The sequence below is a fragment of the Drosophila erecta genome, unplaced genomic scaffold, assembly GCF_003286155.1.
Source record: "Drosophila erecta strain 14021-0224.00,06,07 unplaced genomic scaffold, DereRS2 tig00000279-arrow-arrow-pilon, whole genome shotgun sequence".
Taxonomy (NCBI): domain Eukaryota; kingdom Metazoa; phylum Arthropoda; class Insecta; order Diptera; family Drosophilidae; genus Drosophila; species Drosophila erecta.
Genome location: NW_020825216.1, coordinates 775,802 through 799,776, shown reverse-complemented (window position 1 = coordinate 799,776; position 23,975 = coordinate 775,802). Strand labels below are relative to the sequence as shown.

Sequence of the window (23,975 nt, the reverse complement as noted above, 5' to 3'; positions counted from 1 at the left end):
CTAAACTACATACATATACTCTCTAGTTAAGTAATGCACTAAAAAATAAAAAAAAATACACAATACAAAGTGGGGATTTTCTCCAACTGGTTGGCGATATACACTTATACTCTTACTTGGAAGCAATTACGCCTTATCGCCAGATATCTTCTGTTTAGGCCATTTTACTTTATAGAACGAATACTTAGTATTCCAGCGAACATCTAGACTTTGTTTCTCCTGAGTCGCCGGCACGTGCGGATTTTATAATGGCAATATGTACACATATAGACTGCAGATAAGGATGAAGTTCAGTTGGGCGAGAGTTCATTGATGGGGTTGATTTTTTCCAGGGGCCGATAAGCCATATGAACCACAATGGAAATGCTCTTATGTTGGTTTTCATTTTATTTATTTAATACTAAAAATTGTAACTTTGATTTCGTTTTGTATATCTGCTTTAATGTTATTGATTTGTTGTAGTTGTAGTAGAACTTTACTTCTTTCATGCGGTAGCCCTGCGAGCTTTTCACTGCTCTTCAGTTATCAGTTTTATCGTTATATTGATATAGTTAGGTATATGTAAAGTATATAACACTATTTGTTGTGGTATTTTGTCAACTACTTTCCAGTTCTTGTGATTTGAATTTTGTCGGTTGGTTCTGCTCAATGGACTAACAATGAATGAAACGGAACACGCAATCAATAAGTGCAAATCAAGATGAACACTGCAGACTGTAGACTCTTGATCAATGGAAGCTGAACTTGATTTATTTGAATTAAGTATACGCCATGCGCGGGTGTGTCCGCTAATTAATTGCGTTCAAAGGAGTTCGATCGTTCTCGTCCAAGGTCAACAAATCGTTAACGTCTGCTTTCTGTCTGGGCCCAAAGTCGTTGGCACTCGCACGCTGAATTGCCAAACGCCAAGAGTCTTTTCACATTTATCAAATCGAACTGACAGGGCATTGAATTTAGCTGCTATCGACGAAGGGGTTATTGTACTACCGCCCCGATGAGTCACTTAAGTGGGGGAAAGGTTGTTTGAACGGCAATTCGCACGAGTTCTACACTTATTGGTCAATCAGTTAACACCAAACTAGCTGCGGGCCAAGTCTAGACTGTGGCCAACAATAATGCTCCATATGCGTGTATAAATTTGTATAAACTTTTTAGATATCGTATAATTTGTGCCTTCGCTTGCCATAACATAATACGCAATTAACTCTAGACTTGCCAATTTTCTTAAGACTCGAGGCTGTTGAGGGATTCTGATTTACTTTTTCTTCTTTTCTTGGGGGAAATTTGACTTTCTCGGGAATGTTTTCTACATTTAAGTGTCTGTTAACTGCTGCTGATTGTTAATACTGCCCCCAGCAGCCTCGTCTTTCAGCCGCAGACATATCTTTATATATAGTACATACATTACATAATCATAATCGTTAATTATCGCGTAGAACAGATACAAATTCTAATAGTTCTGCCGGAGTCGGGAACAAAACTTAAGCATTGCATATACTTAGTGTTTACATAACAAAGTTTTGTGACATCATTTTCGACATTCTTACAAGCTACGAAACATATTACATAGTTTTCTTATTTCTCTGGCTGTTTCTGATCGGTTTGTCATGATGGGCAAATCAATGGAATTACAAAAAATTAAGTTAACTAAGTTAATCGGTCTTAGTCGCGATAAGTAACAAACCTAAGCACTGAGGAGGTCATGCTGACAAATGATAATACAAAAATTGTCAAAAAATTCAATAGAGCGAACGTAAATGTATAAATATTGCACATGGAAAACATGGTTCAACCTGAATAATTGTATTGTGGATAATTGTTAATCGTTCCAAAGTGGATGTCCCAATCGAAATCGGGTTTCGCGACCAGCTGCCATTCGTTTCAGATGTCTAAATTAACCATATAAATGAAATCATTGTTTTTTTTTTTGTTTAGGGTTGAAGACAAGCGCTACTGTTAACTAAGTAGAATATCGTAAGGAGTGTGAATATCGTAGTCGTTATCGTAATATCGTTCTTAAATGGGGAACATTTTGGGGCCCCTTTCTCGTGGTTCTTTCACATATCGTTTTAAACTATTTTTAATAGTTGTATATTGGTTTTCAGTTCCTCATCCTGCACTTCTCTCTGCATTTGGCCACGCTTGTTACTTTGTCTTTCGCACTTGGTTTTATTTTAGTTTTAGATTTAGATTGGTTTAGCTTACTATACGAGAGTTACAAAATTCATTCCAGACAACGGTGTGTTTGAGTGTTAATATCATTCTACAGGGATGAAATCATATTACAAATCAAGTGGATTAACTAAGCGTTTTCCGCACACTTTAAAAAGGCGTGCGCGTTGATTAAAATCGTTTTCTAGCCAAGAACAATTGGATTCGCTTAAAACTTACATTAAAAGTGGTTTACAGGTTGCCTGGGTTGGGAAATGGGTTTGCTTTCCTCAGGGATTTACATAAAATTCATTGCATTGCATATGTGCCATAAATCTAGGGGATACCCAAATGCCAAATGCCAATCTCCTATCTCCAATCCATCGCATCGCATCGCATCGAATCGGATCGGAGCAGTTGCCGTATTGATTAATGTACAGGGGGTAAAATACTCTCACAATATCGTTTCAATTAGGATTTAAAATAAATAAATATGAGTGTGTTTCGATTGCAAAACATAACAGTAATAAAATTATTGCCAAAAAAAATTTGATTAAAATAATCGTAATAAAATATCCATATCGTAATAGTAAACTTTTAACGAATATTATACATAAATAATATTGTAATGGGATTGCAACTATTCTGCCATCTTCCTCTCACTTTCCCTCCTCGCGATGCTTCTCCATCCGTTTCCATTTCATAATCACAGGCCCTACATATATATCCATGTATATATATATATATATAAACCGCCTCCAGCTTGCCCACCCATATGATATGGGTGTATCCTGTACTGCCCTGCTGCTCGTCTACCCACTACTCTCTGCTCTTCTCCTGGTTGTGGTTGTTGCTTGGTGAGGACATGCCAGATCGGATCCATCTGTTGGTTATGTGGACAGCTCCGTGCTGCCGCGCCTCACCATGTTAAGATCGTTGAAGTCGATCTCGGTCGATTCGATCGATTGGATCGAGGAGCTGCGCAGCTTGGTGCCCGGAAACTTGCCGCGACTTTTCAGTGCCGTCAGCTGCAGGAAGTCGAAAAGATTCATTAGTTGCTAGTTCGTTACAAAATATCAGTTGTAAAGAAATACAGTACGCATAAAATACGATTACAAGGCTAAAGCAGTTGCTAATTTAGATCATGCGGCAATTAAGAAGAGTCCGACATATTTACTTCAAATGATGATATTATATAAAGTATTACAAAACTTAAAAAAAGCCGCCTTAAGTGCTTTAACCTAGTAATTAGAAAACAAAAACATTGATCCAAGTACAGATAAATCTTGTTATATGTCCGTGTAGAGAAACGTGTCTTAAATACCTTATTGATTAGTTGCTACGAGTGTGTCTGTTAGATAAGAAGGCATGCGAGCGTGCACAAAATTAATAGTATTACAAAATGCATGTCAATAAATCATAGGTCTAGAGCACTCCCCCAAGCACAGGGCACAGTTCAATTAAAAGTCGAATAAATCGCAAGCAATCCAAAGCAAGGTCGAATCGAACTCGTGGCGAAACAGCATCCACGGCTGCCACATTCTCGTGTCAAGACCAACGCTCACAATACGTCATTACAAGTATGCCAAACAAACAACAGCGTGTTCCGATTAAAATCAGACACCTTCTGGCACCATCAGGCAGCAATCTTAATGCTAATGCTACTGGGAGTCGTTGACCCCATCAAAATAAGGCACAGAACCCATCAAAACTAGAAGGTGTTCCATATTAAGGTTCGCGTACAAGCTCAAAGCTAGCAGAAAGCTTTTTGATGTACACTATGCAGCACGTTTGCGGTAGATATTAATATATTATTTTATAATGTATATTTTTGAGCTGCCCTAGTTATAATGCAGAAATAAATATGGCTAAATCTAATTGCTTTCATTGACAGACGCTTAGTTTACTAGTGATACTGAAACCAGAACCAGCAAGACAAAAATGGCAAAGTGAAACACTGGTTGCATACATGCACTTTCAAATAATGGAAATTATGGGGAAATTATAAACTATAGAGGATGGTAGGGTCAACAGATGCTACAAATACGCAATGGCTAAAAGTACTGAGATGCTTGGAGCAGTTTCATAGAGACCTGGGTAGTTGGTAGCTTGGCCTGCTGCTTGGCTTTTGAATTTCTTTACGTTTTCGGGAGTTGTGTGTGTGGCAATAGGATTAGAGGAGAATTGTGGCTTCTTGACTTTCAAATTGGGTTTCGGTAATTTGCTTTTCAAATATGTGTGTATATATAATTTTTTTGTAATTTTCATAATTTTGATCGTTTGGTTTCGTTATCAATCATTGTTTTCGTGTTCGGGTTGTGTTAGAATTAGTTTAGCTTATCCATTTCCACGGCTCAGTGTCGGGGCTGGTTATTGGCGTGGGATACTATGGAGCGAAACCAAGAACGCATTGTTTTTTGTTTTGTTTTTGCGTGTGAAAAAGAAATTCAATGAGAAATACAAGATTATTATCTTGGCTTACAGCAAATGGGTTACGAAATGGTTTTCAAAATTAACCAACAAAATTAAAAACAAAACGTACAATAAAATCCCTGAATAGCAAAATCGAAAAGGGTGTACAGTAAAGCACAGCAAATTCAAAAGTTCTTTGGTTTTTAAATTAATAACTTCTTCAAATCAAATCTGCATATTTTACAATTTGGCTCGGGAATATCTATTACGAACCCTCAATAGCAAACAGATTTGATTTGAGCACAGCTAGCAAACGAAGCATATTTAAGTCGCCTACAGGAGGCCACAGCGTGCTCCTCCAGACTGGAAAGATGTTCTTGATCTGGCCTTTGGTTTAGTCAGTTGGGTGAGTTGGGTGAGGCGTAAAATGGATGGACGTGTAATTATCGAATGTCTGCTGCTGCTGGCATTTGAATGAACATAAAACGAGGCCGAAACCGAAACCAAAACCAAAAGCAGTGGGGGATTAGCGACAAGTGCTGTGGGCATTGAATGGCATCCCGCGCTCACCTCCGCCTTCATGTCGGCCAGCCTGTCCTGCAGGTCGCGCACCTTATCCGAATCATCCAGATTCGCGCGCAGTTCGCCCTCGGCGAGCATTTCCGAGTTCTGCAATTTGGAAAGAGGCAGCAGTTTACAAAATTTGCGAGCAATTTATTAGATGCAGTGAGTAAATACCTTGGTCTCAAGTCGGGAAATTTCCTGTTTCAGTTCAGCCACCGTTTGGCTTTGCTCCGTGAATTTGATTTTCACGTTCATCAGCTCATCCTTCATGCGAGATTCCAGATCCGAGTATCTGGAAATTAATTTGAATATCAATATTACGTGATATGGCTTCGTGAAAATGCAAGTATGTATGCAACCAACCTGTGCTGCTGCTCACGCGCCTTGTTCGACATGTCCTTCTCGCGGGTCACGGCCATTTCGAGCTCCTCCTTCAGCTTCTTGTGCTCCTCGTCCTGCCGCCTCAGCTGATTGGTGGACACCTGAACCTGCGTCTCCAGCTCCATGACCTTGAGCCGCAGCTCCTTGAGCTCGGTGAGCGTCTCCATCTCGCGAATGCGCGTGGTCATCAGCTCCTCCTCGAGCTTCTGGGTATGCTCGCTGCTCTTGGAGCTGTCGAAGAAGTTGGTCAGCAGCTTCTTGGGCGTGGAGTCCACGGCGTTGGTGGTGCGTTCGCTTTCGCTGCGCTGATTCTCGGCCAGCTGCCGCTGCCACTGGCTGCTCAGCTCCTGCACCCTCTGCTTGAGATCTTTCAGCGATAGTGAGGCCTCGGCCTCGCGAAGCTTACTCGCAATCAGTTCATCCTGCAGGTGAGCCACCGAATTGTCGGGCGTCGTTTCCCGCAGCGTCTTCTTGTCCTCCTCCAGCTCCTCCACCTTGGCCTTCAGGTTCCTGATCTGATCCTCGCTTTCGGCCAGACCCTGGCGCACCTTCACCAGTTCCTCCAGCAGGCAGGAGACCATCTCGTCGCGCTGCTTGAGCGCCTCCTCCTTCATGCAGAGCTCGTCAATGGACGACTGCCGGGAGTTATTCTAAATGCCAATCAATAATGCGATTAGTTGAGCTATTTTCTGTCAACACTAAGTGGTTTTGGGCATGCAGAATGTGAGTTGTTAGCAATGGACAAACAAGCCTACAGGGGTAAGAAGTCCCATTATGTACTTATCCTAGGTTAAAGTTCTTTATTTACGCAACCAGTAAGCTTCGAAATAAGTGAATGACCCTAATTTCCCTTGTACGTTGCAGTCTTGATACAAATTTATAGGGAAGTACCCTTTCCAAGTTAAATATTATTGAACACTTTCTGGGCGTACTGGTCGGTCACAAATACGAATATGTGTTTAGATATGCTATTTATGTATTTAGGGCAAAACAATAAACATGCAAAACAACAGAACGGCAGAGTTATTGTATTGTACATTCAAACTACAAAGCAAGGTTGCGTGAACAACCCACGAGATACTTACGCTGTCGATGGATACATTCTGTATGTGATTTGGGGATTTATATTGAATTTATTTTTTTCGTATTAAGCGAACAAATTGTGTGTGTATTTTGAAGCACCACAACCATAAGAAATCAAATAAAATAGAAAAGAATACAGAAGATTAGCAACAGATTCCGTTTTAGTTACAGGACAAATGACCGAGACATGGGGTCGAGTATTGCCGAACCTAATGGGCTGGCCACCCAACAATACTTACATTCTCCTGCAGCCGAAGACTCAGGCCGCGCACCTCCTCGTTGGCGTTTTCCAGCTGATGGGAGACCTCCAAGTAAGACCGACGCAGCTGCATCAACTCCGTCTGAATGGCATAGCTAATGTATGATGAGAAAATCAACCGTTTATACTTGTGTGGATAACCATATTCCAGTTGCCTACCTAGTTTCCTCCTCCTCAGCTCTGGAGACCTGACCACGCACCAGGCGATCGGCCAGTTCGGCGCTCTCGGCCTCCAGCAGCTCATTGCGCTGCTTCAGCAGGCAGTTCTCGCGTCTCAGTCGCCGCAGCTCGGCCATCTCCTCCTGCTCCTTCTTCTTGAGGTCCTGGTACTCCTTCTCCATCTTCTTCATGCGCTTGGTGTTCAGCTTTATGGAGTAGGCCAGATTGAAGAAGCCCTCGACATCCGCCTCCACGCGACCGGGCAGCTCCTTTTGGAAGAACTTGAGCATGGCCTCCATGTCCAGGCAGAGCAACGTTTCCTTGCCGGTGAGCAGCAGGGCCAAGGCCACCTTGAATATGAACTCCATGCCCTCGCTGAGGAAGACGTCCATGATGCGACAACTTAGATTGACGTTCAGAGTGGTCGTGTATAGGGTGAGGAACCAGCTGGAGGCGTACATGGTCGTTTGGAAGCCCTGCTGCTGGAAGTGAATGTGCATGTCGGGTATCTGCTCCTGCACCAGATTCTCCAGCTGGTACATGCACAAGCCCAACTCCGACATGGATGGCTTGAACATGTGGCGCATCCGATGCTGCTGCATGATCTGCACGAGCACAGCGAATGCCTCCTCCTCGGGCATTTGCATCAGCAGCAGTCCAACGATGAAGCCTGAGCCCTGGCAGTAGCCCACCTCGCGATCGTGTAGGGAATAGGCCTTAATCACATTGAACAGTGCCTCCTGTCCGGGTCCATCCTTCTCCTTGAAGAACTCCACCTCGGGATAGGTGCGGGCAATGTCCCGTCGTATGACCTTCTCGCAGGCACTGGTCGCCTTGATGTACTCCGCATACTGTTTCTTGTCGCCCTCGGAGGCTCCACTCAGCTGCTGCCACACGATCGCCCGGAAATGGTGTGGAATTCCACGGCGGACCAGCTCGCTTACGCAGGGATTCTTTCGTTTCAGAGATCCCTCCCAGTCATTGAGGATGGTGGCCCACGTCGTCCAGATGTCCTCTTCGGCCACCGAGTTTCCACCTGGAGCAAAGACACTGGTTAATCATCGAGTTATACTTGCCATCATACTTATACTTACTCGACGTAAGGCTGATCTGACTCGTGTCCGAGTTCTTGCGACTGTGCGTGGAGTGCAGAGAGTTGAGGGACTTGGCATCGCTCTCGATGAGCTTGTTGGCCGCCTCCAGCTTGGCCAGCAGATCCATCTCGGAGGTGGGCAGGTTCTCTTCTCCGGGAAGCGCGCCGCCCTTCACGTCCATTTTCGCTTGGCTCTCGGCTGATGAGGCAGTGGTCGTTGTGGTCAGGGTCATCTTCTGACGCAGAACGACGTTCTCCGATCTCCGATCTCAGTCTATACTCCCCTCTTTCAGAATCCTGGCTTCCTTTCTGGGTCTACCTTTCCCTCGAACTCGACCGTTTCGATCTGCAGTGCTACTGATCCTGATTCGTGGCTAATAATCCGCTGGTGATCCTCTAAAACCGCCACATGATGCTCCCAGTTTCGCACACTGTAAGCAAACAAAAAGGGAAATAGTCTTTAGCCAATTTATCAATTGAGATGGTAGCTGGCGAAACTGAAGTTACCGGAATTCGAGAAACCAGCGAAATGAACTCCTCTCGAGATCTGGCATGTGCCACATAATGGAAATACTACAAAATACTATATATATATATTAAACAAATAGAAGCGAGTGCAAAGTATTCCACTCTGTTTGCCAGCCTCTGTGTTTTTGTTTTCCTCTTGTTTTGTTTATTATTCGTGCGCCCTACAAAACCCGTGCTTATAAAGCGGGTTAGAGGGGCGGACAGCGGGGGCGGACCTGCAACTGAACAATGGAAAAAGCTGTCGGGGCTTTCTGTTGATTGCCTAGGCGCAATTTCTTTGCGGCGGGTATGTTCAACCTTACCTCGCAACTGGATCAAGTTTAACTTTCATCTTTTTCACTTCCCAATACAAAAAAGCAGCGAAAAATGCTTCTCAAATTAGGTAATTAAGTCGATTAGAAAATAAGTAGTTCAAATTAAAGCAGAATTTGTTTCGATCCCAGAAATGCAGAATATCAGAACTAGTGTCTGAAAAATTCACTTATTTATATTTATATCATTATTATTATATATATTACTTCAGACACATCACTCCTAGCTTGTAAAATAAGAACTATGTTCAAAGAGAACACCATATTTTTATCAAGAATTTCTGACTGGTCTGGGTCTCTCGACAAAAACATAATAAATCCAAAGGAAGTTCAAACTTGTTAGAAAAAACACAACAATTATCAATTTTGAGAGGAAAGATAGCCGAAGTCGGGGGGAAAAAACCATAAAAGACGCAGTATTAGATAGGTAATTGCTAAGACCCAGTTTTGATAAGTTCCACATTCTTCTTTGGGTTTTCAATCAATCAGTTTGATTATAATGCAGAAAAAATGCGGAGGATTTTTATTTTCAGTAGCAACGCTTTTATCAGCATTCTGATAATCGAATTTTATTGCCGCAGTTGCTTTTCCTATTAATCCCACATTCCTCATTACAAGATTCTACGAATATGTAATAATTGGTGGATCGGTGGATCTATGGAGTTCGAACATTTCACATTTATCAAACTTGATTGCATCATGAGCTAAGCGATATCTCAATGTGATCTTATCTAAAGGTATCAAAATTTTACTTTCCAGAATTCGGCAGATAAGCAAAGCTGTCATTTATAAAAATATCTCCCTCTACACAGAATAGTAACTTATTTTAAATGCACATTACTCGGGGTGCTATACTTTTTCTGTTCCTAATGGATACACTTGTAGTCCATCAGCTCGCTCTTAGCCCCTTCCAAACCAGCTGTTTATATCTGGCGGCACTCTGAGCCGCCTTTGGGTTTCTGTCTGCTCCGTCTGGCCATTATCTAATGGATTCCTCTGGCCAGACAATGCCACACCCCCTTCACAACGCCCCCTGCCCACAGATGGCTGCTCCTGCTCCAGTCGGTGTGGTCTCAATAGAATTGAAAGGCAAAGTAAATTCAAATAAATATGTAGGTCAGGAAACGATAAACAAGCAGCCAGTGGAATGAATACTTTTCGACTTTTCGTGAGCAAGTGCATTCAGACATTCAGATGGCTGCGTGTATGTACATACATATATGTATGTTTATGTACATACTCGTATGTACGTACATATGTATGGTGCAGTGGGTAACCACTTCAAATGATAAATCAACGTTTTGAAGTTGTGGAGCCTAATGAACGAGTTATAATTACCAACGAGGGGCTCTATATGTGTGTGTATGGCATTGCCTCTACTGCAATGTCTGCATTGCTTTTTATTTGGTCTAATTCACTTAGGCCTTAATTCACGCAAAACCTTCCATGAATCAGTCGGAAAACGTTTTAAGTCCATTAAATATTCCGTTTTGGCGTGTCTTTTCTCACAAGGCGTATCTCTCAATTTAACTACAGTAAAGTGCGGGTAGGTAAGTCCACTTGCGTCGATATTATAGCTCTGAATTGATGGACCACTTTGGTGTAGTTAATATGTGATAAAATAATTCTAATTGCCTATTTCAAGGGCTTGTTTAAACCAAATGGCTGGGTGCGATTGTAGGACAAAAAAGAAACATTATACACATATTTTACTAATTCAAAAGAATACATCTTAAAAGAAATTTGATTATAAGACTTGGGGCATCTTCGTCATTTCCTTGTAGTTAAGAATATGTTACACAAATTTAAGTGGTACCTTTCTGTGGTACCACTGTACTTTGTTGGTGTCCAGGAATGACCGTGGCCAATATCAATACACTGTACAATCTTTATTTTGCCTACTGATATCGACAAACGCGCAGTTCAAAAGCAAATAGAAAATATTAAAGAATACAATTTGTGCACCTGGGAGAAGCAAACAATAAACAAATATGATTGTTCTGAAGAAATGGCGATTTATTTATGGCAAGCTCTTAAATTGACATAACCATATCAAGTAGATCCAAACCAACACCTGCCAAGCGATTCTACCAAAATGGTTGCTCACCCATTTCTTATTTTTTTGTGGCATTTAAGAGCGTTAAATGGGACACTTAATGTGAATTGTGATTAGGTGAGTCACTGGGTGCTCCAATCATTATCATTAGGACACATGATAGCGATAAGATCTGAGGACCAACGTGACGTATACGCAACGTGTGCCGCAATGCCCCTTCCCCTTCCACCACTTATTGCTCACTTATCCCACGCAAAATGATCGATTAAAACAATACACAACACACACACACAGCCACTCAACTGTTGGGGTTAAGTGATGTTTTATTGTCTATGAAAGCAAACAATTGCATTGTCGGTACATTGCAAAAAACTGACACATGTACAGTGGTTCTACATTGTGGCCAAACGCATTCGTGACTTTTCCGCCTTTTGCATTGTACTTCCTCTTCCATTGCATGCGAATCGATGGAGGCATGCGTTTATATAGTTTACAGCATTAGGATACAAGACACCAAGGGCAAATACCATTTATCGACTTATCACTGTACACGAAAGAGCGTTAAAAATGCAACATTTCACCTCGCGAAAGGCAATGCCAGCCAAAAAGCTCGCCGTTCCAAAGTCAAAGGCAAATTGTTCAATTGCTAAAGTGCACTGAGAAAAACCGCGCGGCGCCAGGTAAATCACATAAAAGCAGCCAAATGGAAAAGATAGACATGGCGCAAAGGCAGCCACAGGTAGTATCTCATCGATACGATACGTGTTGATTAGATTTCGACACGACATACACAAAAACCCACACATGTGTGTGGGGCTGTGCGTTGGTGTGTGTGAGAAAGTAAAAGCAAAGGCAAAAGCAAAGGCAGAAGCAAAGGCAAAGGCAAAAGCAAAGGCAACAGCAACAGCAACAGCAAACGTTGCAATCGTAAAACCAAATCTCCATTGAAAATAAGGTTAGTTCACCCTCGCGATTCAGAGTTTCAGTACGAATTGTCGTGTCAAGCGCACAGGAAGCGATCGCAACCCGGATCGGATTGGATCGGCCGGATCGAGCCGCCATATGTGGTATATATACAACGAGACTTAACGGTGAACAGCGTCGATCGCATGCGGACAAACAATTAAATGTAATGCCAAACAAAAAGAAAATAGCAAATAGCAAATAGCGAATAGCGAATTGCTGCGCGAATAATAATCGGCAGTCGTGCCAATATCAACAAAATATAACCCTTATTTTTAGTAATGCGCAAGCATCGCAGTGGAAATTGCCAAATAAAACGTAAAGTAATCCGATTTCGTGTGCCACATATAAACAAGACAGCGCTATCAACTCATAATATAGATAGTTATATATATATTTATAAATAATACTCATTTAAATCGAACATTAAACCCAAACCAAACTTCTTTTGTGCGTTCTGGTAAAAACAAAAAAATTTATTACAAGCCCTTGAGTCATTTTTTTTTAAATTTAGAACAGCATTCTATATGGTTTGTTGCCTTTTCGTGCTGGTTTAACAATTGAGCAACACAAAGAAAGTGACAAAACAAAGAAAAAGTTGTTGTTAACAAGTGCAAAAAGAAAGGAACTAACTCATTAACTGGCTTGCAAACTCCACACAATTCAAGCAATCAAAGCAAATTTAACTTAAATTAATAAATAAATTTAATTGAATTATAATTTTTTTAAGTGCGTCTTAAGGAGTTCATTCTGCTTACCATTCAAGTGAAATCATCACCGATCGCGGCGCATATAAATTTCGACACAGATGCCAAGCAAATAGAAATAATTGTACCCATGTATATTATTTACTGGAACGAAAACCAGTTTTGAAACTCAAATTTCACATAGATGGAATACAACTAATGATAGTAAAAGCCAACGCACAAAACACAGCGAAATAAACGAGTTTTCAAGTTGGCAATTATAATATTTTTTTAAAGCGCTCTACTATTTTCCTTTTGTATACTTTTTGCACTGCCAATAACCATTGTGTTTTTGTTTTGTATTTTTTTGCATGTGAAGACAAGGTCAAAGAAGCGCTATAAAAAAGAGCAGAGAGCAGAAGAGAAGAGGAGAGGAGTAAGGTCGAAGTACACAAGGAAATACTAACGAAATGACGGCCAACACAGCGACGTCGGAGGAAAATCTGCTGCGAAATGGCGGACAGCCGCAGGAGCCCTCCACGCCCACCTCGGATACGGAAGTGGGCGGTGGCACGCCCACCGAACTGAGCGAGATCTTCTTTGTGGACAACAGCCGGCGCAAGCAGAGCATCAAAATCCAGGTGAAACTCTGCCCGGAAGGAGTCTACCTGCGCCGCGAAACCGACGAAGATGACCACATCAATGAGCAGCTCATCAGGATCGATGATATCATAGGATCGCGCTACGGTCCGCGATTGAAGAAGCGAGCGAGGGGTGGCCTAAACTCCTGCCGGAATCCAAATGTTTCGGGCCAGGAGGCGAATCCCGAACCGGATAGAGATAATAGCGCTTATTTGTACATCTATGCGTATCTGAAGAAGGAGAAACCACTGCGGCGCGTCCAAACGCTCAGGATTCTACGCTTCCGATCGAGCAATGACTATGCGGTGAATCTGCAGACCGCCGAGCTATGGCATCATACGATACGGAAGCACAAGCATGGCAATGCCAGTAGTTCGCCCGTCGATGGTGGCAAGCAGCTGCTCATTCTACTGAATCCGAAATCCGGTTCCGGGAAGGGTCGTGAGCTGTTCCAGAAACAGGTGGCACCTCTGCTCACGGAGGCAGAGGTGCAGTACGAACTCCAGATCACCACACATCCGCAGTATGCCAAGGAGTTCGTGCGGACCAGGATGGATCTGATGGAGCGCTATTCGGGCATTGTTGTCGCCTCCGGCGATGGCCTGTTCTACGAAGTGCTCAATGGGCTGATGGAGCGCATGGATTGGCGCAGAGCCTGCAGGGAGCTGCCACTGGGCATCATTCCATGTGGCTCCGGGAATGGCCTGGCCAGAAGTGTGGCCCATCATTGCAACGAGCCATATGAACCGAAGCCCATTCTCCACGCCACCTTGACTTGCATGACGGGAAAGAGCACACCCATGGATGTGGTCAGAGTGGAACTGGCGCCGCGGGACAAGCACTTCGTGTTGTACTCCTTCCTGTCGGTGGGCTGGGGTCTGATAGCCGATATCGACATAGAAAGCGAGCGGTTGCGATCGATTGGAGCGCAAAGATTTACGCTATGGGCCATCAAGAGGTTGATTGGCCTGCGCAGCTACAAGGGCAGAGTGTCCTACCTAGTGGCCAAGGGCAAAATGGAACCACCAGTGGAAGCGGCGCAGGAGGCTCGCGAGATTCCTGGAGAATCAGACCAGCAGAAGCGACCCTCAGCGACTGCTGCAGTAATCCGTTCTTCTCTGCCCTTGAATGCCGGGGAATTCCATGATCTACCCGAGGAGGAGGCGGATCTGGATGGAGAACAGTTTGCGGACGCCATATCCCTGGACCGTTCGGTTTATCGCCAGCACGCCGACAGTTGGCACTCGGCCATGTCCAGGAGAACGGCCTATTACTCCCTGGGAGGACCCAGTTTGCGATCCAATCGCAGCCGGATGAGCATAAGCCAGCGGATCGAGGCAGCCAATGCGGAATTCGCAGAGAAGGTGCCCACGGGCACCATTCCGGGATTACAGATGCCACTGCCCAGTAGCGAGGGTTGGATCTGCGAGGATGGTGAGTTTGTGATGGTCCATGCCGGATATACCACCCATCTCTCCACCGACGTCTTCTTTGCGCCCGAATCCCGGCTGGACGATGGCCTCATCTACCTGGTGATCATCCGGAGTGGCGTTAGTCGCCATCAGCTGCTCAACTTCATGCTGAGCCTGAACACAGGCACCCATCTGCCCATCGGCGAGGATCCGTTCATCAAGGTGGTGCCCTGCCGGGCATTCCGGATCGAGCCGAGCAGCTCCGACGGCATCCTGGTGGTGGACGGCGAGCGGGTGGACTACGGACCCATTCAGGCGGAGGTAATGCCCGGCCTGATCAATGTGATGACCACCAGTGGTCAGTAGTGTAGCAATCGTGTGTGCAATATTAAATCCGTGCGCTTTCCGAGCGAATTAGGGTCGGGAAAAGCACTGTGCAATTTGCCTAATTCAAAGCGAATGTCAATAGGTTCTTTAGATCAAATTTAGTGTAGAAGAAGCTCACTTACTGAAATTATAGAGTCAAAATTGTTGCCTTTCCAATAATATCCTCTGCTAAATCGATACCATTTCACATCTGCTAAGAATATTTTCCAAACACACGTGTCTTGACGTTTTTATGAGCTAAAGTTCTATTATCTGTGTTTCTATTATTAGTAAAACCCATTCTCATGGCTCTGAACCGCAATCTGTAATTTTTCTATCCGCCCATGCATCAAAAGGAAAAAGGAACTTCACACTATGCACTTAAGTAGTTGGTTAAGTTGTTTTCTATTATTTTTTTTTTCGTTTTAATCGGTCGGTAGTGTTAATTATTTTAAGCACCTTACGTAGACAATTAAACCAAAATGCTATAAAAAGTGGGAAAAGATTGTGTGGGTACAAGGGCTGCTGGTACTTTCAGGTGTTTTGTTGCCGTGGAAACAACCGATTCTGTTGCAAATTCAAATACAAATCATTAGCTTTGCACACTCACAAACATATTAAAATTTAGAAACGGCAGGGAATGGAATCCGGTTGCATAGCGATCTTTATCGTTATTGGACCCCAAAGTTGGGGCCTTGAGGGGCTACGAAAGCACCTGGTCGATGTTCAAGTGGGGACTTCATACTTGTGTTAATACAAACACCGATTGGCCAGATTAACCCTGACTAAATACGAAAAAACAAACCGATTGCAAGGGATCTACGGTTACCCAACAAAATGGAAAATTAACACGTCGAAACCATGTACATACTTGTATAACACTAAAGGTCAAGTTGGGTGGCGATGATAGCGCTAATCATGGAGTTCATAGTTATTTACTTATTTAATCGGGCTGCACAATAAAGCACCTTAGTATGAACTATTTAATATAGAAGTTATACAAAACCCTTTAAGGCTCATAAGAACAAGACTTTCTATTCCGAATTTGTGAAACACAAATGCCCATTACAAAAAACACATTTTTCCCAGTACTTTGTAATTATACAGCCTTTCATTTCTCTTCTATCGCACACAACAGGTGGGATTATCTTTGACAGGCACTCAAACAAGTTGAGCAAATAAAACTCTTTAATATAAATGGCATTCGAAAATGGTTATAAACTCGAAGATAGAGCAAAGACCAAACGGTGGAACTGGTAGTCACACTTCCAGAGCGGTTTCTTCGTTGATATTTGGCCCAAAACCGCTTATGTAGACGAGTCTACTGCCGATACACTGATAACAAGTTTAGCTCTTATCATTCGCACACGCACACACAGTTTAAACGGCTTGAAATATTAACAAACATGAGGTATACTTTTAGGCCATACTAGTTACTGTATTTAATTCATTGAAAAAACTGGGACACTTTGAAGGCTTTGACGTCACGGAGACACGAGAAATTTAAACTGATTTCCCATCAATGAAAATCAATAGGTATGTGTGCTGAGTTTACTTCCATTCAAAGTCGTCATACTTTTAGGCGGCCCAATTTGTGTGACAGTGCGCTATGGCTAATTGGAAACATACAAGTTACTTGCATATATTTACAGACAGCAAATGATCATCCAGTTGCGTATTTCATATTTTAATGGGCCAATCAAATAACTTAGCAAAGCATCAAGTGTAATTCTTGATGCATCTTGATGTTCTTTCCGCTAAATCTAAGCGGTTAGCTTTGCTGGAGACCACTGTACCACTAGCGTGTATATTTTTGCGCTGAATTGGCAATCCAGTGACATTATTTCACTGCCACTATCAATTCAGCGCAATGATAATTCCGACAAGCAGAAATAATGCCAGCGCACAAGTGTATATATGTAGATGTGTATGTACATATGGGCGGAATGAATAACGATAACTAATTGTAGTCACAGTCTGTTAACAGATGTTTACATTCCGCTGGCGGCGATACAAAAAGTAGCCTCTGGACACTAATTAATGGATCTTAAATTCAACAGAAGAAGCACTCCATGAGTTTGCAGCTTAAACGACAGAGGACACATCATACATGTATACATTTCTTGCATGGTCTATGGAGTTGGCCCCTTAATTATTAACGCCCACTGTGGGTTCTAAGACCTCTCAAGTTTCTACAGCCTTAAGCTTGAGTGCAGGCAAAATATGTATAAATATACATGCGCATATGTATAAATATTACTGTGTGTACATACTTACATGCCAGCACACAGAGTGAAGCACACTGGCATGTGTGTGCTGGCAGATATTTCTGCACTATTTCCAGTCTAATTCATTCATAAAAAGTTCTTCACATTTCGCTTCTTTACCTCTGCTTCTTGGCTTGAAGTCGGCAGTCGGTGGCTTTTATGAGAATCGTTAATTTCGAGCCGGCTCATGGTTTTAGCATTATACATACATATATGCATTATATATGCACGACCGTTAGAAGTCGGCAACCCACAGATGGTAAAGGCAAGTCAAAAGTACAAAAAACAGTATCACAATTTCCGATTCGATACGCGGTATTTCAATCCAATCGCTCGCTTTGTCGCAGGTAAATGTTTTCAGCCAGATCTTGTGACTCATGGCATTTGGGATGTGTTTAAATACTCCCAAAACTTGTTTTGCTCCCCCTTTCACTATCAATTTCTAAAATATCTTTTTTTAAATTCTGTATTGTATTGCTTTGTATCATTGCTTTGCCATTCATACTCAAAAACTTCACTCGAAGCCCGAATTCCTTTGTTATTAAGAAGAATATTTGGTACTCTTTAAATACCATTAAAATCCCATATGAAGCTATTAATTATAAAATTCATGTTATTACGATTTGAAAACTATAAAAATATAAATTAAAATTTAAAGCAGATTCGAAACAGATACTATTTCGAAACTTTTTTCTCAACATAGAGCATTGGGTATTCGCAAATTATAATATTTAGTTTAATATTGTGCCAGCCTCATGGCAATGCAATTTTATTTTATCTCTGCGGTTTGCTTAAATTATACATCTGCCGCAGACTGTCGACCGCAGTCACATCTGCTCCACATCTTTTGCCGACAGCCTGTCGTGCATGTGACCCATTTCAATGGACTTCACTGTACCGGGGGCGATTAGTCAGAAACCTGATGGTGAATGCTTTAGCTAATTTTTGTCCGTCTCTTTTTGACTCTTGCTACTTTCGAACAAATCACAATTTGCTTATTTCGAGTTTTCATTTTATTTTGTTTTGTTTCCGAGTTTTGTTTGGCTTTTTTGTGTGCTTTTGTTTCTTTTCCTTTTTTTGTTTTCTGTTTTTGTTTTTTGTGCCGGACAATAATGAATAATACATGGGTGACCGGAACGATAGCATTTAGCGAAGTTCATTTGCTGTCTTGCTAATTTGCGCACGCACACACGCCGCATTTGCATCTGCAATTTGCATTTGCATCTTTTAATGCATCCAGTCACGCCCCCGAGCCATAGAACACTTGGCACACTCGCGTCCATGGTTATAAGGCACATACATATGTACACAGGCAGTGCGCAGATTAGCCGATCGGTAATAGAGCACATTGGCTGGTTTCGAAACTTCCATTCATGAGTTTGAAGTATGTAAATGTAGATTAACGCAGGTTGGACTTTAAGCACCCAAAAATTCTCAAAGGAGCATATTTGTATTTATGTTGAACATAATCCCGTGGGATGGCAGAATCCTAATCATACATACATATGTACGTCTGGCCCGCACAAGAATGTCCCCTAATATCACAGCAAGTTGTTGTGCCTCGCTGTGTCCCCAATGTAATTTAAGCCCAATCATCAAAAATTCAAGAGTGCCACGCCCACGCAACCCCACACCCAACCACCGCCCACTTGTGTGTGCATACATACAGTTACCGATACGGATACAGATACAGATACAAGTACAGAACACCGATACATATAGAACCAAGCCCTGAGTTGGCCAACTCTCATTAACCCAATTTGAATTGTTGACTCGCTGGCTATCTCGCTCCCACGCACGGCAATCGAGCCCTTGGCAATGGTGTGACGTCAGTCACAGTAATCACTCGCTAATGGAAAGTGCTTACATTACATACTTACTCTTACCCTTAAGTAGTTGAAACATTTGGTAAATATAAAATGGTGTTGAAGAATGCTTTTATTCTGAAACAATGTTAAAGGCAATGTGGTTGTTCCCCGTAGCGAGCGACCACTGTCTGTGGGTGGCAATTACAAAATGCATTTACCTGTCTGCTTACCACAATTAGTGGAAATGTCAATGTAGCAATGTAATTCCCAGGTGTCGCCCCAACTCGAACACAATTTCCCATCATTCGACACGAATTCTAAACAAGTGGAAAACAAGTGCATTGTTTTCAGTGGAACCGATAGGGCGTAGTAGCCATTAAAAACAGAAGCAGGAAGGGCGAATTCGAGTCCCCGGGGAGGGAGTAAGAGGCCCATTCGATAAGAATTCAACGATTTCTTCAATCAGTCCAAAGACGCACTGCGTTCGAGTACAATTCAAGATTTGAGCACAATGAAACTCTATCGCGCAAATTTAATTTACAAATGCAGTCAGAGAAATGGGTACGAGGTTAGTTTACGCGACATTAACTGCTTCATATTTGTATGAAGTTAAGAACTATTGTGCAGTCTGCTGAAGCTGCAAATATCTACAGCACTTTTGAAGTGCATTTTTGAGTGGATAGAAAAGGGCGGCACTGTGAAATAAAGTCTGACAAACTGAAAATATGAAACAAGCGGAAAAAGCAGCCTCCAAATGGAATTATGAAATACGATTCCCCTGAGTTTTTTTTAGCCAGCCCACGGAAGCCCCCACTGGCTCCCAACTCATTAACATAATTTATTCAGCACATGATGCTGTATGCTACTAGTACACTTGAAAAAACAGCTGAGATAACGCAGAGCAAAAAGGCAATTGCATAAAGTAATTTGTTGCTTTAGCAGTTTTTATTTCAGTACTTAATGCGATGATCACGAAACCCAATGACCTTTTAACTTAATCGTTTGAAATAACAATCAATTTAAATGTCAAGTTCAATTCCACACGATTTAAAATAATACTTCTCTGTTAACAGTGTACTTATACAATTGTTGTTTCAGTTGCCATTGGCTGGAATAAGTTCCCAGTAGCATTCACAAGCGCTTCAATAAAAAGTGTTTTCAACGCAATATTTGAGCCGTTTTGGATTTCAACAGCCGCAAGAAACCGAAACCGAAACCAAGACTGAAATTGAAATGGTAATGGAAATGGAAACAGACAAAACTCCTTCACTTTCCAGCAATAATAAATAGCAAAAACTATATGTGTCTGCAATTGCAGTTGAATGATTGAGTAAAAAAAGACAAGGAATGGCCTGAAAAAAAAACTACAAGTCAGGAAAACAAACTGGCTAGCGAAAATAAGAAAACAACAAACCAACCGACATTGTTGGCCAAACTGTAAATTCATTGCTTGAAATCTGGAATTTAACCAATTACAGTGGATATTGGCTCAAACAAATACAGGAGATAAAAGCAATACAAATATAGACAAATACCCAAATTGTTTTCTAAATAGAAAAAACAATATTTGTGTTTAGACTGTTAGAAATATACAATACATTTATTTCGGCGTTATCGGGCATTCACTGTGCCCCGAAATACCAGCACGTCTGCATTGGAGATTGGCACACATATCGGTATCGCTTTACCGCTTCTGTTGTTACCTGTTTTTCGATGCTTTGGGGCAAGTAAATCAGGTAAGCCTCCAGTTGGCCGAGTGGCCACAATGACTTGGCTCCGACTGTGTGGATGCTGTACGCCGCCCCATTGTTGTTATTTTCGATATGTATGGGTTTTATGTTGTGGAAGCTATTGCCTGATTTTTACATAACGGCACTTTTTGCTTTGCCAGAAAGAGATGACCGACAAAAGGTAGCTGCGCAATCGCAAGAGACGGCATGAGGTTGTCAAATTGTTAAAAAATAAAACAAATTTCAGAGGAAGTAACCAAATGCCGATAAAGTAAAGCCAAGCTACATGGATTTTCGGTTGAGCCCCAAAAAAGGTTGCAACTCAATCATTAACTTGACTCCAAAAATTAGTATTCCCTTAAACAAGTAGTGATAATTATATACATATGTATATATTAAAATTAAAAATGCACTTAAAATGTTAACAAAATCGAAGTATTTTGGAGTCTTTTTTTCAACAGTGATCACTGTAATTTTACAGTTGGCTTACTTAATTTGCGTTTAGTTTGGTTGCGCGAAAACGTGTTGGCAAGCGCTTGATATGATCCGTTAAAAAGTATACATATTTATGAATGTACATAGATACGAAATAAATGCCGATAGGGAAACAGACTCAAGTGCAAATTATTTTTGACATATATTTTTTGCGGCGAAGGTCGAAAGATTGCGATCCAAATGGGCAACATAATAAGCAGCAAACAGCCGCCAAAATATCGTAAAACAATGCAAATAATGAAACATGGCGAAAACACTTGAGCAGATAGTTGAAAAACCCGCTAAACGCAAAGAGAATTCCGTTTGGAATAAACCAAAAAAGTATCTTGACTTTTATTATTTATTATTTTTTGTTGTTGTTGTTTCATTTTTTTTGGCCAGAGAAGGCAGAATGAAGGCTATCCTGCCCCAACCTTCCCCAGATAATGACGGATGATACACCCACACACCCACGCGCTCTGCAAATTTATGATCATAATTAACACGACGATGACTTTCTGCTCCATGTGCTCCACTAGTTTTAATGCTCGTGATTTAAATAAATAGCACAACTGAAATTTGAATAAGCACGCAACATTCCCATTCCCGAGCATAAAAAAACACCAAAAACAAAAGACTAGAGTGCGATGGGTTACTAGTTACAGCAGAGGTCAAAGGACTATGGCTGCATTTCCAAGCAAACTCCGCGTAACTAAGCAATTTTCAGCTTTTACTTATCTTTAAGATTTCAATATCATTTAGCTGAAACCCCTCAGCTGCACGTAGATATAATCTACATACGGATATAAAGCTTATCACAACCGGCAGTAAAACAAGAGTTCAGCAATCTCAAAACTGATTTCAAGGAAATGGAAAAGTTTACTTATAATGCACTGAATATGTTATATTTACTATTAAACCAACAACTCAGGAGGTTAAGTTAAGATAAATAAACTACTAAATTACTCTTTTACTCCCAATTCAATACTAATTTGTTCACCTTCACTGTCCGTTGCGTCTACGTGGGCCGTGTGCAAGGTGGCAACGCTGCGTGCAAGGTGTCGCCGAGTTGGCAATGCGCAGGCGCGGAGCGGGCTAGAGCGAGATGGAGCGATGCACAGTGGACGTTGAAAATGTAGCTTGCGAAAATGTACTCAGTTTTTATAGGCTCTCTTTTTGTATAACTCCTACACGTCACTGGTCGTAATTAATGTGTATTCTGTTTTAATGTTTTACTAAAATGCTGAGGGACAGTACAGATTCCATTACAGTTTTCACGATGCTTCATATCCTTTTCATTTATTTAATTTTACAATTTACAAAAGTGAACTGTCTTATAGGAACCACAGATAAATAGTTTGTAGTTTTTCCATCCCCAGATTGCTGAAATTTCCCACTGTGCGTTGTGCCCACGAAAAGTGGGTGGAAAGCAGAGCAAAGGAAAGCAAAGGAGAGCAAGACAAGGTTACAACAGAGCAAGAACAACAACAACAACAACTAGTGGCAGGAGCAGCTGATGCGGTGGGAGTGGAAGAGCAAAGGGAATTGGAAAGAGGAATTGGAAAAAGGAATGGGAGGTAAGCAGTGGGAAATGAGCAATGGGAATGGCAATAGGAATGGAAATGGAAAAGGAAGGAAGAGCAGGACTACCCTGTTGTCATTGTTGTTGTTGCTCAGCGAAGCTGCGAAGAACGGTGATGAACGATGATGAATGATGATGGGCAATGAGCGATGAACAATGGCCAATGGACGCTTTTAATTACATTAATGCGCGAAAATAAAGCATACAACATTTGTACCCGTTTTTCTTTTGCTGCTTCGCTAATTTGTAAAAAAAAAAAAAAATAGAGTAGCAACTCACACACACTCGCAAGCAGAAACCCACACAGACAGCGGAAGAAAGTTTCTGTATTTTTACTCACTCCGCTTTTTTTCGTTGATAATGTTTACACACACACGTAGAGTTATTTTACGGAAGAAGACGAACAAGAAGAACTGCACATAAAATATAAATAAAGAGGCTGGAACTCACCTTTGCTGCTTCTTCTTCGGCCACTGTGAATGAACCGTTAGGCTGACACAGGGGGTGGTGGTGATTGTGGTAGTGTGCTGCTGCTGTTGTTGTTGCGGCAGCAACAAATTGCCGTTGTTTATCGTTTTGTACCCTCGATTTGTTTTCAATCAGCTAGATTTTTTCACATCCGACCAAATCAACGAGTCGCGATCAACTCATATCCGATCGAGAATCGTTTGCATTAACTTTAAAATACTTGACAATTTTGACGACACCACCGAACTTTTTACTGCTGTAAACGTCATACAAACACACACACACACACACGCATAGGCAATTGCACACACCTCAGAAGCAGTAATTTTTTCTCTCGCTCTCTCTCTTTCTCTCCCTATGCTGTTCTTGATGACTTTATTTATTTTTTTGTAAAGGGAGTACTTTAATTCAGTCACTCTTTATACATCGACCGAATATTGCACTGGAAAAAAATACAGCGTTCGTTCGACGACGGTGAATTCACGAATGCTTTTTTTTCGCCCACTGCCGGTGTGACCGTCGCGCGTAAGCTGAATTATGCCGTAATAATAGTACTACCATGTTGTACAAATCGCCAAAG

At 41.8% G+C, this 23,975-nt stretch overlaps 2 protein-coding genes across 12 annotated transcripts; one reads left to right on the top strand and one right to left on the bottom strand.

The window, feature by feature from the left end:
* Positions 1–374: 374 nt before the first annotated feature.
* Positions 375–23,975, bottom strand: LOC6551619 (ecotropic viral integration site 5 ortholog). Of its 5 annotated transcripts, none has more exons than XM_026983021.1 (9): positions 23,378–23,975; positions 8,104–8,533; positions 7,010–8,045; positions 6,831–6,945; positions 6,594–6,611; positions 5,491–6,158; positions 5,302–5,419; positions 5,134–5,232; positions 375–3,179 (listed from the first exon to the last, which is right to left on the bottom strand). In XM_026983021.1, exons 2-9 carry the CDS (start codon positions 8,333–8,335, stop codon positions 3,042–3,044), a joined length of 2,424 nt encoding a protein of 807 aa, XP_026838822.1. In that variant the 5' UTR covers positions 8,336–8,533; positions 23,378–23,975; the 3' UTR covers positions 375–3,041. The 5 variants fall into 5 exon arrangements, with proteins under 5 accessions (XP_026838822.1, XP_026838824.1, XP_015011026.1 ...); XM_026983023.1 differs by lacking the exon at positions 23,378–23,975 and adding an exon at positions 8,610–8,774; XM_015155542.2 differs by lacking the exon at positions 375–3,179 and adding an exon at positions 4,393–4,537.
* On the top strand, positions 11,072–15,679 carry LOC6551618 (sphingosine kinase 1). 7 transcript variants are annotated; one of them, XM_026983027.1, is made up of 2 exons: positions 11,072–11,114; positions 13,026–15,679. In XM_026983027.1, the coding sequence occupies exon 2, from the start codon at positions 13,117–13,119 to the stop codon at positions 15,064–15,066; it is 1,950 nt and encodes a 649-aa protein (XP_026838828.1). In that variant the 5' UTR covers positions 11,072–11,114; positions 13,026–13,116; the 3' UTR covers positions 15,067–15,679. The 7 variants fall into 7 exon arrangements, with proteins under 7 accessions (XP_026838828.1, XP_026838829.1, XP_026838826.1 ...); XM_026983028.1 differs by lacking the exon at positions 11,072–11,114 and adding an exon at positions 11,934–11,952; XM_026983025.1 differs by lacking the exon at positions 11,072–11,114 and adding an exon at positions 11,962–12,064.

Coding starts and splice junctions, on each gene's coding strand:
- LOC6551619 (XM_026983021.1), bottom strand. CDS start 8,335: ATGACCCTGACCACAACGACCACTGCCTCATCAGCCGAGAGCCAAGCG. Junction 8,046..8,103: donor TCAGATCAGCCTTACGTCGA/GTAAGTATAAGT, acceptor TCTTTGCTCCAG/GTGGAAACTCGGTGGCCGAA. Junction 6,946..7,009: donor GCTGAGGAGGAGGAAACTAG/GTAGGCAACTGG, acceptor ATCATACATTAG/CTATGCCATTCAGACGGAGT.
- LOC6551618 (XM_026983027.1), top strand. CDS start 13,117: ATGACGGCCAACACAGCGACGTCGGAGGAAAATCTGCTGCGAAATGGC.